Source organism: Geotrypetes seraphini, chromosome 14 (assembly GCF_902459505.1).
Source record: "Geotrypetes seraphini chromosome 14, aGeoSer1.1, whole genome shotgun sequence".
NCBI lineage: Eukaryota > Metazoa > Chordata > Amphibia > Gymnophiona > Dermophiidae > Geotrypetes > Geotrypetes seraphini.
This window is the reverse complement of record NC_047097.1, coordinates 2,538,024-2,557,133: the sequence shown is the minus strand read 5'-3', so window position 1 is coordinate 2,557,133 and position 19,110 is coordinate 2,538,024. Positions and strand designations below refer to the sequence as shown.

The 19,110-nt window shown below is 42.0% G+C and overlaps 1 protein-coding gene across 2 annotated transcripts in view; it reads right to left on the bottom strand.

Moving 5' to 3' along the window:
- The window catches only part of TLN2 (talin 2), a 572,423-nt gene that overhangs the window by 103,510 nt on the left and 449,803 nt on the right, over positions 1-19,110 (bottom strand). For both annotated transcript variants that reach the window (XM_033920311.1, XM_033920312.1), the window contains 3 exons: positions 15,603-15,749; positions 8,529-8,695; positions 948-1,131 (listed from right to left, as the gene is read on the bottom strand). In XM_033920311.1, the coding sequence (XP_033776202.1) occupies positions 948-1,131; positions 8,529-8,695; positions 15,603-15,749 (498 nt within the window). The remainder of the gene's footprint in view (positions 1-947; positions 1,132-8,528; positions 8,696-15,602; positions 15,750-19,110) is intronic.

Here is a 19,110-nt window from a genome sequence, read left to right as displayed (position 1 = left end):
AGCACCCTGGGGTTGTGGGTTCAAACCCCGCACTGCTCCTTGTGACCCTGGGCAAGTCACTTAATCATACATAGCCCCAGGTACATTAGATAGATTGTGAGCCCACCGGGACAGAGAGGGAAAATGCCTGAGTAACTGATTGTAAAAACCGCTTAGATAACTTTGATAGGCGGTATATAAAATCGTAATAAACTTGAAACTTGACACATTTTATTGTAGATATGTATTTCTTACATGCATTCATTTTATATGTTTAGACTCATGATGCAGGCCTTTGGGTCAAAACATGAATAGTGTTGAGTATGCTTAATAAATTCATCATTTCAAACGCCATAGACTGTTGTTCGCTGTTTTTGCTTGCATAAATTATAGAACATGAGCTGTTAAGGACATGACTGTTAACTATGGGGGTGCGTGACGCAGGGGTTAGAGCTACAGCCTCAGCACCCTGAGGCTGTGGGTTCAAATCCCTCGCAGCTCATTGTGACCCTGGGCAAGTTACTTAATCCCCTCATTGCCCCAGGTACACTAGATAAGAGTTTGAGCCTGATAAAGTACCTGAATGTAAACCACTTAGGATATAAGTTGTATATAAATGATTAAGTAAAAAAATAAAAATACAGTAAATGCTAGCCATATGCTCTGTGGTATTCTATAACTTACTGTACATGTACAACTGCCTTATTAGCTAACTGAAATAATCAGAAGAGAATTATCAATAATATTTGCATAGTATAATTTTTCTACAAGAGCTACATCAGCCTTATATTGACTTTGGCACTTCCAGGTTAATTTTGCTGTTGGAGCTTTTGATTTTCACCATTTATGCCCAAGGCAACGAATCTTGCTTAGTTTTCTACAACAAACATGTAGGCCATTTCTTCCAGAAATATCTCAATTTTCTCTTTTCACTCCTTTGTTGGTTCTTTGACTTCTTTTTCCCATACCTGTGTTTCGGGATCATCAGATCCTAAGCTGGCTGATCCCATCTTTACCACCTCTGCCAGTTGTGTGATGGTGTTGGCCGAGGAATGAGCTGCTTGGGCTAGCTTATCCTGACTTGAGGCAGCACCGGACACTAGCAGCTTTGTATCTTCAACAAGAGTCTTTGCTGTTTTCAAGATATTTTCCCTAGAATCAGGAGAAAAAAAGTGGCATTAAAAGCAGTAATATGTTGTTGAAATGAATAGAAAATCAGCACCATTATCAACCAGATTAATGATAACATCTTGACCAGTACGCATTCTGGACCTGCAGCAGGGAGAAAAAAAGCTTTTAATATTGACACTGGCTTTAATTTATGCTGCCAAAGAAAATACCATGCACTGTATTACTGTCCAGTTCCAGTGGAAGCAAGCTTGCTCACCGAGACAAAAATCACATCCTTGGACAGACCAGTCCATGAGGTCCTTCTCATCTGCTTCATAGCTCCACATGGTGTGATGGCAATTAAAGTCACCCCAATACTGGGCCGAGATTGATGCACTTGGGAGTGCTGGTTCTGACTATACAGACATTGTAAATGCTGGAAATACGCAGCTCCCATATTTTGATAGCAGCTTTTTCTATAGTTGAAGGTAAAAAAAGCTAGTTTTTGATGGGAAGGGAAAGGATTTTGGATTTAGCTCATACCTTTTAAGGCGTAGCTTAAGGTGAGTTACATTCAGGTACACAAATCGGTATTTGAGAACTTACAATGTAAATTTGTAACTGAGGCAATGGAGGATTAAGCGACTTGCCCAAGATCCTACCAAAATCCTATTTATTCGGTAGCAGTGGGATGTAAACCCTGGATTCCCTGGTTCTCTAACCAGTAGGCTACCATTACGTGTTTTTTGTAGACATGGTTATGCCTTCACTTAAAATTATTAACACACGCCATCAATACCTCTTCTCAGTCACGGCACCACAAACGCGGAACTCCCTGCCTATCCATTTAAGAGAAGAACGCTTTTTGGATAGATTTAAGCGTAAGTTAAAATGCTTTCTCTTTAGAGATGCCTTTGACCTTTAGCTCTTTAAGTCAGGTCTTCATCCCTACATCTGACCTTTCTTTTCCCTGCAGAGTTAATCTTCCCTTTCTTTTCTCTTGCTCTCTTTCATTTTTCATTCTAATTTCTTTATTTCTTTCCTAGTTGCTTTTCTCTCCGCTTTCATTTCGGTTCCTACTCACCCTACTCTTGTTGTCCTTCCCCTATTTGTCTTCTTTCTTATACGATATTGCATTTCTTACCCTCCTTTCCCATTGGCACATTAAGTCCTGTACATCTTTTTATGCGTTTGACCTATTGTATCCCTTGAATGCTGTAAACTTTTTAGCTATGTTCATCGCTTAGAATTACAGCTTTTGATGGAACTCTTTATGCCACATATTCAAAATGGAAAGGACAATTGCTATACAGCAGGGAAATTTAAAAAAATGTCAGGTTATTTGGGAGCCATTAACAAAATATTGCAAAGATTGTAAGTATTGTATAGAATAAACATTATTTTTTCCCCCTTTGATTCATATACATTCACGGTGGGGTGGGGGGATGGGAATATTTTATGATTTCTTTTACTTATGAATAACTATAGGATACAAGGGAGAGGGATTATTAGATTCAGTTTAGAATCTGATGATATATTAAGTGTGATTTCAGTATATATGATATATGCCTCTATTTACCCAACACTTACCACCTTAAGATCTCGACAACTCTTTGGTAATTCTTATGTAACTCTTATGACATCTCTTATGCTATTCCTGTAAACTTTTATGTAATCTCTGAAAACTTTTATGTAATCCGCCTTGAACCGCAAGGTATTGGCGGAATAGAAATCACTAATGTAATGTAATTATATGTTACACTTACTGGGAGCTTCAAAAATGAATCACACTTGGTCTCCTTACTTGGACAGTTTGCCGCCACGGAGTCGTAGTCGAATTGTGAACAGATTGCAACTGTATTCTGCTCCACCTGTCTGACCTGGGATTCTTTTCTGTTGGGGTAGGGGGGAAGAGGGGTTTGGGGGGAGGGGGGGTATAGGCCAGTTGGGGGGTGTTTGGGTCTCTTTGTTCCCTGAGAGGACATCAGAGTCCAGTCCTCTTTGGGGGGGGAGGTGGCCCTCTTTTGACTGTTATTGGAAATGTTACGATCCTTATCTATGTTCTGTGGTTGTGAGTTGTTATTTTCTTTACCAATAAAAAAAGTTTAATAATAAAAATGAATAAAGATTAATTAATATAACAAGTTATGGGGAAAGGGGGGAAATGATTGTTTTATGTATTAATTGTGTATTTAAAGTGCCTTCTTTGTAGTGTTTATATCTAAATTAATTGTACGGCACTGTCAAAGTTTGAAAATCAATAAAGATCAATAAAAAAAAGAAATATGATAAAGCAATTTATCAAATTTTATATAAAACTTGAATACTTGAAACTTTCAGATGGCAGCAACTAATCATGAGGTTATGCTAATAAGTACAATAATTACTGACCTGTGAGGTCATTGGGGATATGAGTATGCTGCTGGAACCACAAGGTTGTCAGGGTTACTCATTTTCAAGTTAATCACAAGATACCTTTATTTTATCAAGCATAGGGCTCCTTTTACTAAGCTGCGACAGCGGTTTTAGCGAGCGCTGAATTGCAGCGCGCGCCAGACCTTAACGCCAGCATTGAGCTGGCGTTAGTTCTAGCTGCGTAGCGTGGGTTTAGCACGCGCTAAAATCCTGCGTGCGCTAAAAACGCTATCGCAGCTTAGTAAAAGGAGCCCATAGTCTTTCACTGTTGAGCTGTAACGTCATTTCTGGACCCATTTGACATACTGCATGAGCTGATCCAAAAAAACAACTATTGAATTGCTGCTCCAAAAGACTAAAAAACCATCTACCGTATTTTCACGCATATAACGCGCGCATTATACACGATTTTTACAAACCGTGCATAACCTTGGGCGTTATACGTGTGAGCGCGTTATCCCCTTTTTTTTTTTACATAGTTCCCCCCCGACGTCCGATTCACCCCCCCGCAGGACCGCTCGCACCCCCACCCAGAAGGACCGCTCGAACATGCACCCGCATCCGCACCCCCACCCCGAAGGACCGCTCGCACCCCCACAGCCTCCCCACCCCCCCCATCATGTAGAAGCTGCCTACCGTCGTCCTGCTGCTTCCTCTGCCGGCGGTCCTGCCCCTTCTCTTAGCCCTGCGTCTATGCTGCTTCCTCTTCCGGCGGTCCCGCCCTTTCTCTGACATCAGAGAAAGGGCGGGACCACCGGAAGAGGAAGCAGCGTAGACGCAGGGCTAAGAGAAGGGGCAGGACCGCCGGCAGAGGAAGCAGCAGGACGACGGTAGGCAGCTTCTACATGATGGGGGGGGTGGGGAGGCTGTGGGGGTGCGAGCGGTCCTTCGGGGTGGAGGTGCGGGTGCGTGTTCATGTTCGAGCGCGAGCGGTCCTTCGGGGTGGGGGTGCGAGCGGTCCTGCGGGGGGATGAATCGGACATCGGGGGGGGGCATCAGGCTTTCAGGGTGAGGACAAGACTTCAAGGGGGAGAGGAGAGTCGGGCGGGCTAAAGGAGAGTCGGGTTGGCCAGAGGAGAGTCGGGGCTGGCCAGAGGAGAGTCGGGCTGGCCAGAGGAGAGTCGGAGTGGGCGAAAGGAGAGTCGGGGCGGCGTGCGTGGTATATAAAAATTTATTTACATAAATTACAGTTTCCCGCGCGCTATACCCGTGTGCGCGTTTTACACGGGTGCGTGGTATATGAGTGAAAATACGGTAATTATGCTCACTTGTCAAGATGATGGTATTAATTTAATGGAGGAGGCCACATGAAGGCTGCTGTGTTCTACTCCAATATCTTATTGGGTGTGTTAGGTGCCAACGACTCGGGTTTGAGTCCTAGCGTCTTAATGGATTACAGATCCAAAAAGAAGTCAGCTTTGTGCTAGACCAAGGTCCTCCATTCTGACCTAGGGGACCATCGTCCAGCACTGCATGTTGATTCTTTATGTATAATCATTATCATCAAGTTTTCTTGGCAAAATACAGAAGTAGATTGTGGGCCTTTCTTCTGTATAGTATAAAGTCGATATTGTTGCCTCGAACGCATAGAAGAAAGGCTCAGCAATCTACTTCTTTATTGCTTATGGTACACCTAGGGAAAGTATAGCTGAGTTCACATGGACTTAAATTTATAGCCAGTACAGAACTTTTAAATTTCAAGATGCCATCAAGGCTTGAAAACAACGAAACAGGTCTGAAAAACCTATCCATGGTTTTGAAAGCTGCTAGGCTTGTTGTGAAGGGAGCTCTAGGTGATAAGGTTTGACCAGGAGTGGACTGCAGAACATGGTGGCCAAAGGCAGTATAATTTGAGTGTAATTTGATACTACAGGGACCACTAAGGAAAAGAGATTCCCTGGTCTTCATATTCTTCAATCTATCCCTGCATTGGCCTCATACTTAACTCCGGGACAGAATGAATGAGTTTCTCAGTTGGTATCCTGCTGCCTAATTGGTTGGATGTTTGGATGGGTGGCAGACGCTGTTCTTTCAATCTTGAAAAGGGAGTTTATGAGTTATGGAAGTGCTAAATTGTGGAACTCACTTGGGAGTCAATTACGGAAATGTGGTGAAAAAGGCAAATTTAGGAAACTACTTAAAAAACAATTGTTTGTAGATGCCTTTTTCTAGATATTGACTCTACACACCTCTTTTGGCTTTTGTCTTCCTATTGCTGATTTTCCTGAGGATTGTTTATGTTTGCTTATTTTTATTTTGTTTTATAAATTTATGTATGTATTATGTAAACCGTTTAGGGTTTAAACGGTATAGAAAATTTTAAAATAAATAAATAAAATGAGACTGGAGTTTCTGCCGGCTGCTCTGCCTGTGCTGTGGCAGGCTGCAGCCTCTGGGGCATGTATGCATGAGGAAAGAGCGATGGGGCTGTCACTGTTGGTATTGTGATTCAAGTATGGTCCCACCACGGCCACAATTAGCTTGGGCTGCTTTTGGTTACTGGGGGTAGGGGGGAGGAGTAGGAGTAGGAGAGAGGCAGAGGCTCTTATCTTATAGAAGTTCGAGAAGAACTCCATTATACTTTCTCAGAATAGCTGCAGGACAGCACAGGGCTCAACTTTGATGGCTGCGGCCTGCCTGCACGAGGAGGCAGGTCAATTGGGTAGCCCAGGGTAAGTTGGGCAGGAGTGAAAGGAGATGCTGATGTTGACATGCAACTGCACACCTGTCCATTTACACAGGCACAACAAGTGGATCAATTTTTCACTCCGTCAAAAATGACAAAGACCAGGGGACACTCGAAGTTACAGGCAAATACTTTTAAAATCAATAGGAGGAAATATTTTTTTCACTCAGAGAATAGTTAAGCTCTGGAATGCATTGCCAGAGGTTGTGGTAAGAGAGGATAGCGTAGCTGGTTTTAAGAAAGGTTTGGACAATTTCCTGGAGGAAAAGTCCATAGTCTGTTATTGAGAAAGAAATGGGGGAAGCCACTGCTTGCTCTGGATTGGTACCATGGAATGTTGCTACTCTTTGGGGTTCTAGAATCTTGTTACTCTTTGCATACAACAGGGGTAGGGAACTCCGGTCCTTGAGAGCCGTATTCCAGTTGGGTTTTCCCCAATGAATATGCATTGAAAGCAGTGCATGTAAATAGATCTCATGCATATTCATTGGGGAAATCCTGAAAACCTGACTGGCATATGGCTCTCGAGGACCGGAGTTCCCTACCCCTGGCATAGAATGTTGCTACTATTTGGGGTTCTGGAATTTTTCTTACTCTGAGATAATGGAACGCTGCTACTCCTTGGGCTTGATGGACCATTGGTTTGACCCAGTAAGGCTATTCTTATGTTATTGTGAAAAATAAGACTGAATGCTACAGCCTTCAGATCATAAGAATAACCTTACTGGGTCAGACCAATGGTCCATCAAGCCCAGTAGCTCATTCTCACGGTGGCCAATCCAGGTCACTAGTACCTGGCCAAAACTCTGGCTAGAGGTGGGGTTTGAAAGTGTAACGTCGTGTCAGACTTGGAGGGGAGCAGCAACGACAGTATGCTAAACAAGAGGCACTTAAACTTTGATTCGATCTGTGGCAGCCTACTATATCAAAAAGTGAGAGATAGCAATGCTGATGGCCGCCTACACCTAAGCTTGACCTTAATTGGGCGAGATAATCTCTACATCTGGATTAAAAAAAAAACACCTTTCAGTTTGTTATCTTCTTCACTGAATTTTAATGGTGAAGATGTTTTCTTTTATTACTTTAAAATGCACTTCAATCACATTTCCATTCAGTTGGAGCGCAGCGCAAAACTGTTTTACCTTGACATGCCAATGCATAGAATAATTTTTAGCTGGAAAAGACAAGCCAATTTTCAACCCCAGGATGTGGCTATTTAACTCTATAGTTAGAGCTAGTTAGATTCTTCTGAAAACTGTGCTCTCTATGTAACAGTTTTACACTTCAAGGTCATAGAATTTACCCAAAGCACAATAAAATTTCATCCAGCTTTTAGTCTCATTTACGTCTTTCTCTTAAAACCTTTCTTGGTTCTCCCTTTCATTAGTTTCAGTGTGTTTCTTTCTCTATATTTTCTTCTTTTTTTTTTATTTCTCACTGAAATCTTTTTGTAATGTCACTTTCCTTCATCACTGTCTTTCCTTTAATACCACCTCTTCCCCTTTTTAAAATAGTTTTCTTAACATTGATTTTATATATATTTCTTCACCTTCTGTTATTCATTTTTTTGCTTCTCCCTTCTCCCCTAGATTCGGATATTTTGAGAAATTAAAATCTCATAAAATAATGATTTGTTTTGTGGGAGATTATGAGTTTAAGAAAGGCATTAGATCTTCTACTGTGGCCTTTGGGGGGGTGGGCACTCTATAGATCATCCATGTTCCTATTTTATTATTTTCTTTCTATACTCACTTTCAGTTCTTCTCCTCCCATTTTTCCAATTTTCATCTCTTCAACTACTTCTGCTCATAGTGCCACATCTCTAATTTTGTAATCTCACCTCTCTCTTCTCTCAAATCTCTTCCCCCACCCCCTCCCCCACATAAACCACATCATCCTCACTTCTCTTTTCCCACCTAGACTGACAATATCCTCCCTATGCAATTTCACTCCTAATTCCTTTAAATCAGATGATTAATTGCAATTAAATTTTTTGATTGAACAGCAGCTATAATATTTACAAAAATAAATAGTGATCTATACCTGATCCTCAATCCAATACCCGCCCTTCCCCAAACCAGGTTTATCCAATAAGGTAGTTTCTAATTAATTCTATTTAATTTAATCATGTATTTTTAATGGGTATAACTAATGGGCAGACTGGATGGACCGTTCAGGTCTTTATCTGCTATCATTTACTATGTTACTATGTTTAATTCAACAACAACAAAAAAAGGAGAATTAAAATTGCACAAAATACCAATGGAAACAAGAAGAGCAGAGATGACCAAGGATAGCAAGTTGGCCAGTTCCCTTCTATGTTTTTGGTAAGCCTGACCTGTGGTCTGCAAATGATTCATTATTCTCTGCATTGAGGGTTCCAGCTGTCGCAAACATGATTGTGGTATCGAGGTCTGCGATGATCCCAGATACTGTACTACCTGCAGTGATACAGGCCTGGGTACCTTTGTTTCCAGCTTGAAGGGCAGAGAGCACCAAGGAAACCTTACAGAAAAGACAGGGAAAAGAGAAGAATTACAGAACTGGCAAAACATGGTTTCTTTAGGGGTAAGTGACTTGAGCATATTTCCAAAATTGCTTATGATGTAAGCACTAAGTAAAAGGTGTGGGGGGGGGAATTTTCAAGTTTTTTCACTATCCACAGGTCCATTTTACATGTGAATAAGGTCTTTAATTACCCATCCCTGAAATCATGTCTTTACAAGAAGTTCCTAGACAGAATGCTATCATTCCAGGCAGCCAAACTGAACACATGGCTCGTAAAACCCATTCTCGAGGCCACTTCTTACGCCGACTTCAGAAAATCACTGAAGACCCGTCTTTTTAACAAATTCTAATCCCAATTCTTGTACAATCCCCCTCAGTTAGCCTCATCCCAATACCCAATTCTCTTGATTTTAGATTAACTCAACCTCTTCCCATTTGTAATGGTATTCCTCCAAAATTGTTTTTCCCCTGCATCCCAATCTCCGACTAGACACTTCCTTTTGATTCAAACCATCTTGGTTCTCTTCCATTTGCAATTTGTATCCCAGAATGTACTTTTCTGTTCCCCTTACATCACATACACTCATTGTATGTATCTTGTTGTAAACATCTCTTACTTCTTGTTGTAAACATCTCTTACTCTCATTGTATATATCTTGTTGTAAACCGCTTTGAACTTATGGTACAGAGGTATATAAGAAATAAAATTATTATTATTATTATTTTATAAAATTGCCCAGGAGTATTCGTGCATAAAAATATGGGCAACAACAAGATAGTGTGTACTGAAATGCGCACCATGATCAGACGTTTCTGGGGTGTAGCTTGGGTGGTGCAGAAGCGATGTACATAGAGCAAGCACACATTTTAACCAACCTCAGAGCACGTGCATTGGCATTTGCATGCTTCAGGAGCCGATTCGTTTTAATGAAAGCACTTAGGCGCTCATGTTGCCTTAATAAATTAGGTTAAAATGCTTCCTTTATACATATAAAAGAACCAGACAGAAGAGATAAGAAACCTTGCCTCAATATATGACAAACAAACAGGAAAGGCAAGCAAGATGTCTATATCAACCAACAGTCACGTTTATTTGCATTAAAAAAGTCCCAATATAGTTACTTGACTTGGAAACAGATCTAAACGTCAAAGGTCCTAACTAGGATCCCAGTTTCGGAAATCTGGAATGCCTTCCTCAGGCACCAAATAATGAACCTTTATGGTTATCTCTCATGAGTGTTCTGTTATAAATTCAGCAAAATTAAAAACTGAACTAAGGCCAGTACTGGGCAGACTTGCACGGTCTGTGTCTGTATATGGCTGTTTGGTGGAGGATGGGCTGGAGAGGGCTTCAATGGTTGGGAGGGTTTAGATGGGCTGGAGTAGGTTTTAACAGAGATTTCAGCAGTAGGAACCCAAGCACAGTACCGGGTAGAGCTTTGGATTCTTGCCCAGAAATAGCTAAGAAGAAAAAATTAAAAAATTTAAATTGAATCAGGTTGGGCAGACTGGATGGACCATTTGGGTCTTTATCTGCTGTCATCTACTATGTTACTATGTTATGTTATTTTATCATGTACATGTGTAATTGCATCCCTCCACTCACATTCCATCCAAACTCCGCCCATGTGAATGCTCACCTGCATAATCTACATCACTGACTACTGGTACGTACTTACAAAATAGCTGGAAAATTATCGCTTACACCCATACACACGCTTCTAAGAGATTACAATTCTAGCACTTGTATGTGTTCTTTCCACCTAATCCAGGTGGCACCTCAAAGAATTGTCTCCTGTTCCCTTATTCTACAACTCAGTGCCTGATGTTAGGTGCCAAGTGCGCACATATGAATGCATCAGAGGAACAGATAATTGGCAGTAATGCATTTAAGAGCTAGGCACCTTTCGATAATGTGCATACAAAGTCAGGGTGTAATTGTGAAGGCCGTGTATATGTGGGTGGAGCATTGGGGGGGGGGCATAGACATGTCACCAAGTGATGGCCACAACTTGGCCATTGTTGGAAACAGGAGGTTTGATGGACCTTCAGTCTGTCCCAGTATAGCAATTCTTAAGTTCTTACAAAATATTAGCAGTTGCATGCATTGAGGAGTGCACTTAGGCACATCAATTGATGCCTGTCATTGACCCGTTCCACACCAAAATGGGGGCGCTCAGGTGGGGCTTTGTGCTCAATATTGTTACAAAATTGGAGATAAGCATCCACTATTGTGGCACCTACATCTTGATGCCAAGTTATAGACTTGCTCCCTATTCTGTTATGTGTATCTGTAATGTCTTTTTATCTGTTTTCATTGTGCTTCGTATTGGATAGAAGTGGAATAGAAAGGACAAGTACCCCTCCATATACGAGGCGCAGTGGCAACAAAATGGCCGAGGACATTGCCGTAGGAGGGAGATAGGGTCAAGGAGGGGGAGGGAAGGGGGAGGAAGGAAGCGGGGAACCAATCAGGGACAGGAACGTAGCTACCGAGGTGGGGAAAAGGGGTTGGGGGGGAGAATTATGTGAATGGACCGGCACAAGGTCTACAGATTGGGCCTGTGCCAGGAGAGCATCGCAGCATTTTGAGAAGTGCAGCATTTGGATAGGAGAATCGAAACCAGAAATTCAAATAAAGGAATGGGCACCGCAATGACAGGTGGAGAGTGCACTTCTGGACCAGTTGCGGCCCTATTCATGAGTTACATTCATGGGTCTTGTTCCAGTCCTCACGGCTCGGCCAGGTTTTCTTGCCTCCCTGGCTCACGGCTCATCATTTCACAATGGTCGCGTGGCCTTCCAGTGTTGTCTTCCATCAACTGCTGCTTTGCTCTTGTGTCCCCTCCCTCCCCTCCTTTGTTCGGCGGTGGATGTCTCGGCTATGCACATGGCACTGGGCTGCGAACAGTGTTGAGCACGTCGGGGGGCTCTTTGTCTGGCAGAAGATAGCCCTGCAGCATTGACGGAGGGGGACTAAGCTCTTTAACTGAATCAGAACAGGCTAGTCAGGAAGTCGATCGGTTTATAAGTTGTGATATGTGCAACATGTACTGTGAACTGTGTGCACTTAATTATTCAGTAATTTATCATTTTAATTTACAGACATGCTTATTAATGGATCAATTCAGCTATTTTGATTAGTTCACGGAGCAAAATCAAGGAAGCCAAGCAGGTTGGGAGTTATGATATGGACAACAGGGGATAATTGCCTGAGCATTAGGGGGAGTTGGGAGGCTACGTACTTTCATAAAGTTTTATGTTGCGGCGTGGCTATTGAAATACATTCTTGAATCATTTGTCCATGTGGTGTACACACCTAGTGCGTATTTGGGTGTGCATATTGACTTTCGGAGACGTTTGCAACGTTGTTGACCTTCGATTGTCTTTAGCATTGCAGAGACATGCCAACTGCAAGCCAGCTTTTCCGAGCTGTAAAAAGGGTGAAAACATGAGACAAGAAAGGTACCACCCAAAAGAGGACAGTGACAAGCAGGCACGGGATTATGCAATTTTGCGGGAGACTAAGAGAATTGTTTTATTACTCCCATTCTTGCTGCATGTCTAGTTGCAATGCACATCCCACTTGTTGGCATTGCAAAATTGCTTTCTTAAGAGGTTCTTGGTGGGTTACAGGGGCCACAAGCCCCAGTGGATCATTTAGATTACTCACTGCGGATAAGACACCTAGGCACGTGTAGGAAGATACTCGAAATGCAAAATGTTTTCTTTAGGTTCAAATAAAGTCCAGGATTTATCTGAAGGGGTGGGGTGTCTATTCTGAGATCTAATTCCTTTAAATCATTGTATGTAGGCATGCTGGGTTTTGGTTTTGGGGTTGTTTTTGGGTTTTTTTTTTTAAACTTTCGGGGTTATAGATGTTCATGTTAGTGGATGTTAGTGCTCATGTTAGTGGATCTGGGACGGAGATTTTTGTCTTCATCTTCGTGAAAGTCCAGTCAACAAATCTGCTCTGGCCATGCCACAGATGTGATCTTCATCGTGAATTCTCCAATCTTGTGATCCAATGGATTCCTTCCAGAAGTGAATCGGACTCCTAGTGAGTCACTGATCTTGTCAGGCCAAGAAGCAGTGTATTGTTGAGGGAAACTCTTTGAATGGAGCACTGGAGTCAAACACATTTCTGATCGGGCCATGTTTTATGGATGGCACACGCTGGAAGTAGGTGAGTGCCAGCATGTGGTTTGTATGAATGTTTTGAAGGTTATCTTTAAGGTGTTGCAGTGAAGCAGGTTGAGATATGGCTGGCCCCCTGTTGTTAGGAGACTCCCAATTGCTGGACTCATCTCGGTAGTATTCCTGGGGCCAAGAGATTCGGGAGCTCTCTATCCTGAACTGTACAAGAGGGTTTGCATCATCCTTGGGGATTTGGGGTACCATAACACTAGGATACTCTTCAGGACTGATAGGTAATGGTGTTGGGTTTTGACTCTTCCCAGATGTAATCCACTTTAGGTGTAGATGGTTCTGGCAAGATTCAAGCTCTGTATACCTGCATTTGGTCTCCTCACATCACCTATCATCACCGTCTTCTGTACACTGGCATTTGGTCTCCTCACACCACCTACTATCCTCCATCCCAGGGCGAGTTTGTAGGCGTCTCATGAGTGAGAGTAGGATCTTGGTCTTAGGATCTGCTGGCTACAACTCTTTGGCTATCGATGATGTACAACATCGAGTTGGGATTCCTTACCTGCTGTCGGTACACTAGATTTGAATTAAAAAAAAAAAGATCTGAATTTAAAAAAAAGAAAAAAAAGGTTTGGACAAGTTCCTGGAGGAAAAATCCATAGTCTGCTATTGAGACAGACACGGGGGAAGCCATTGTTTGCCCTGCGATCAGTAGCATGGAATGTTGCTACACTTTGGAATTACGGAATCTCGCTACTCTCTGGGGTTCTAGAATGTCGCTACTGTTTCGGTTTCTGTAAGGTGCTTGTGACTTGGATTGGCCACTGCAGACCAACAGGATACTGGGCTGGTACCAGATGGACCATTGGTCTGACCCACTATCCCTATTCTTATGTTATGACTAGCTTTGCTGAAACGTGGTGTAGATCCTGGTGTACAATTTTATGGCATACCCTGACCTGCCCATCTCCCTTTGCAGTTTTGTGCAAGTAAACCTAGACGTTATCCTATACTTGTAAGAGGGTGTGTAAGTGTATTTGCATGCTGATCTGCTCTTTTTAGCCCTGTTTCAGCACCTTGCATCTGTTATATGTGCAGACATTCCTGGGGGTGGAAAATAGGTGGGGTTGTGACAGGATTGGCAGTTATGCATGTATCTTATAAAATACACTAGCCACAATACAGTTTATAGAATAAATCTCATGTTGGTTACTTCATTTTTGAAAGCTATTGTTCATTTTTAATGTATACTTTTATACCCTTTGCCTAATTCATATGTGCTTCACAGCTCAGGTACCATGATATAAGATTACCCCAGTGATGATGACCTTAAAAAGAAAGTGGCCGTGGTATGGGGTACATAAGAACATAAGAACATAAGAAATGCCATCTCCGGATCAGACCTTCGGTCCATCAAGTCCGGCGATCCGCACATGCGGAGGCCCCGCCAGGTGTACACCTGTCGTAATTTATAGTCCACCATATCCTTATATGCCTCTCTTAAGGAGATATGCATCTAGTTTGCTCTTGAAGCCTAGGACGGTCGATTCCGCAATAATCTCATCTGGGAGGGCATTCCAGGTGTCAACCACTCTCTGAGTGAAGCAGAACTTCCTGACATTAGTCCTGAACTTGCCCCCCCTTAGCTTCATTACATGTCCTCTAGTCCGTGTCAAATTGGACAATGTAAATAATCTTCTCTGCTCTATTTTGTCGATTCCTTTCAGTATTTTGAAGGTCTCGATCATATCCCCACGCAGTCTCCTTTTCTCAAGGGAGAATAATCCTAGTGTTATAAGTCTGTCCTCGTATTCCAGTTTCTCCATACCCTTCACCAGTTTTGTTGCTCGTCTCTGCACCCTCTCCAGCAGTTTTATATCCTTCTTTAGGTAGGGAGACCAATGTTGGACGCAGTATTCCAAGTGTGGTCTGACTATCTGGTCTATCTTTCTGCTTAACAGTAATATTTCTAATTTGGATTAAAAGAACTCATTTGTTATGTGGTCTCATCTTACCATTTTTGATACGCTTCACGTCTAGAACTCAGCAGATCGAATAACCTTTGCATAAAGAGAGACCATTTGTGGTATCACTGTCATGGAAACCCACATTATCTCTTGTCTCATACAATTAAAACCCAATTCTTCTGGAGCTTATTCAGTGCCATGCTTACCAGTCATTAAACTTCAACCTCTTCCCTAAGAATAAAATACGACGACTCCGTTTGCAGTCTACGGATGGTATAAATGCACTTACCAGCAATTCAGAAGGTCACAACATGAAAACACCACTGGTATTCACAACACTTTAGGTTATGTTGACGCACACCTACTATAGCCAGAAGGTACCAGATACCCTACTGCTTGTACCTTTTCAGTAGCGTGTAAGAAAATAATCCACTGGATCAATATAGTTCAAATCCAACTATTTGATGTTTAGGACGCCTCAGCCCCACCACTCCACCACTGTAATAAATTTATTATAACAGCGGGAAGGCTGTGTGGTGCCTCATCATCGGCAGTCCATTTTTTAATTTTTCATTATAATTTTATTTTTAAATCTTTTTGGTGAATCGTAAATATTATAATCTTTAGTGCTAAGTGTTGGGGTGGTGGGGCTGAGGCGTCCTAAACATCAAATAGTTGGATTTGAACTATATTGATCCAGTGGATTATTTTCTTACACGCTACTGATTTACACGGGATTAAAGTGTTGTAAAAAATTATAGCCAGTTACTATCAAGCTTATGTACCTTTTCAGTGACAGCCCGAGCACATTCTATCAGCTCCCGCTTCGTGTAACTGTCAGACGGGCAGATTTGAAGCGCTCCAGCTTTTTGGACAAGAAAGATGCAGCCATGCCCCAAATCCTGAACCCGGGTTTTTATCTGAAATCCAACCTGGACAAAACACAAGTACAGTTAATGCATGTTTCTATACATATAGTAATCTGTAGAAATTTTACGCCTGTAGTGGCCTACAGCTAATTTTCAAAAGGAACTCCCAGGGTGATTTTGATTTGAAACAGAACTGGCAATGCACGGCAGGTACTTAGAACCAGCTAGATTCCTTCCCATCATCTAACCACACTATGACCAATTCAGGTATTTTTATACTGCAGGGATGAGAGACTGGGGGAGGGAATTTTCAATGGCATTTTGTATGTATGTGAACAGATCTTTATTAACATAATTTACAGTCTAGAACAGGTGTTGGAAGAGATGTTTTAAACTCAAAGCCTACTGTTAAAACATTTTTTTGGCCCCCAAATGCACAAGAACAGTCTTAGCAATGATGTGCAGAAGCGGAGATTAGGAACAGCCAATAAACACTTCAGAAAATCTACCATACTTTTTCTGCTTTCCTGGCTTTTAGTATCAATAAATCCGATGCTAAGTCACTACCCTGACTTAGCATGTAACATTTTGGATCATTACCACTGATCGTCTGGCTCATCATTATTGCAAAAATACTACACCAGAAGTTGTCCTTTATACCTGGATTCAGTCAAATTTAAAGAATTTATAATCTAATATAATTACAATCTCAAATTATTTTTAAATTCAAAAGAGCTAGCCAAAACCAGGTTTTAGGTTTATATTACAGAACTACTCTCGGGCATACAGACATTCACCCACAAAATTATGGAATCCCGCAGGGCTCCATTCTTTCACTGACTCTTTTCAATCTCTTTCTAGCCCCTTTGCTGATTCTCACCCAATCTATTGGATTTAACACCTTTGCATATGCTGATGACATTCAACTGTTACACCTTCTGAATCCAGACAATCCAGAAGAGAGCCAAGATTTGAATTGTAAACTCAACCAAATCAGTCTATGGCTAAGCCAAAACACGCCTGCCCTAAACAGTGGAAAAGCCAAAGGTGTTCTGTTTCCCTGTACCGACAAGGAAGATCTTACATCTCCAATCTGCATTGAAAACAAACCTATCAAAATGGATTCCAGGATAAAAATACTCGGAGTCATTCTTGATAATAAACTTTCCTATCATGATAAAATCAGTTCCATTGTCAAGAAATCCTTCTATAAACTAAAAACGATCCATTCTATATAGACACTTCTAGACGCCCCCTTGCTAAACATCCTTATCCTTGTTATTTCATCCTTGTTATTTCTCAGCTTGACTACTGCAACCCCTTATATTAAGGTTCAACACAAAAAGAAATCTGCAGACTTGAAATCCTCTAAAACATGGCCTTTAAGCTTATCCATAAAGCAAAAAAATATGACCATGTAACCCCTTTATTCCGAAAAGCACACTTAAAGCTATTCTATAAATGGGCACGTTAAACGTGTTTTTGTGCAGACCTACCTTTCTGCCCCATTTCAATGCCTTGCATCTATTAGAATGCATTTCCATGCCGAAAATTTGGCAAGGAAGTTGTGCCAAATGTTTGGTGCCATATACAGTATTCTCCCGATAGCGTATAAATACAGGGAGGGGATGTTCTCATGGCTGTAGCAGAGGAAGGAAATGGATGGGGCTTCCATTTAACATGTGATAACTTACAGAATGCCATTGTCACATTATTATTTAATAGTTGTACACTCCTTATAGCTTCAGCTGTTTATATTGAGGTACTCAAGTATTTCTCCTATCTTTCCTGGGGGGGCAATGGAGTGTTAAGTGACTTGCCCAGGGTCACAAGGAACAGTGCTAGGCTTGAACCTGCAACCTCAGGGTGCTGAGGCTGCAGCCCAAACCACTACGTCACTCCTCCACAACTGTAGTTATGCCAGGTATAAGATGTATGTAACCTTGGCAAATACATGTAGGCTTGCCAATAACCAGGTTATGCTAGTGTCTGTAATGGAATTTGGAAGCTGAGATCTGCTAAAGCAGGGGTGCCCGTACTTTTTGGGCTTGCGAGCTACTTTTAAAATGACCAAGCCAAAATGATCTACCAACAAGAAAATTTTAAAAAAGCACACTGTACGCAGAGAAAATGTGAATTATCATTTATATTCCGAGGTTTTTTCAAAGAGGTCAAGGCAGATGACTATGCAATGTCACCTATACAAAAATTGACAAATAAACCCCCACCCTTTTTACTAAACCGCGATAGCGGTTTTTAACGCAGGGAGCTGCACTGAATGCCCCGTGCTGCTCTCGATGCTCATAGGCTCCCTGCGCTAAAAACCACTATTGCGGTTTAGTAAAAGGGGGTCATAGTGTAAAATATAGACAGCAGATATAAATTCTCAAAACAGACACATTTTGATCACTAAATTGAAAATAAAACCATTTTTCCTACCTTTGTTGTCTGGTGAGTTCATGAGTCTCTGGTTGCACTTTCTTCTTCTGACTGGGCATCTAATATTTCTTCCCTTCTTCAGCCTGCTGTATGCTTCCAGACTTCATTCCCTCTGCCAACATTTTCTTCCTCTCTCCCTGCCCCTCCCCTTTCTTTCTTTCTCCTTGCCCCTTCTTTCTTTCTGTCTTTCTTCTTGTCTCCCTGCCCCCCCTTTCTTTCTGTCTTTCTCTCTCCGTGCCCCCTTTCTTTCTGTCTCCTTGTTCCCCCTTTCTTTCTTTCTGTTTTCCTTCTTTCTTTCTGTCTCCCTGCCTGTCTCCTTCTTATTTTATTTATTCAATTTTTATACCGTTCTCCCAGGAGAGCTCAGAATGGTTTACAAGAGTTTATTCTCTTTCTTTCTCCCTGCCCTCCCCCAAGCCACAATTGTCATCGGGGAACAGGCCTTCAAACCACCGCCGCCCCAAGCTCTCCCTGCTTTCCGACGCAGAAGCACCGGGCCGACCAGCCTTCATCCCCGATGTCAATGAGAAAGTTCCAGGCCAGCCAGGCAGCAATTGGCTGGCCCGGAATTTCCTCTCCGACGTCAGAATTGATTCCGGGTGGAAAAGGTTGGTTGGCTCAGCGCTTCTGCGTTGGGAAGCAGGTAGAATGCAAAGGCAACGCGATCGACTCGTGTTGCCTTTGCGATCTACTGGTCGATCGTGATCGACCTTTTGTGCACCCCTGTGCTAAAGAGTAGACTTTCACCACATGCCATTGAGAAACCTATAAGAGGCATCCAAGTAAGAAAATTTCCCCATATTGTTCACTGATTTTTCTGACATGGATATTTGTTACATTGCCAAATGAGAACAGCAAAACCTAGAAGCATATTTTTCAAACCAGTTATAGTTGTGTGCAAACTGGTATGCAGGAAACCTATCCAGGTGACTTACTAGACAACCTATAACCATATATTCAGCAGAACTTATCCAGATAAACATTC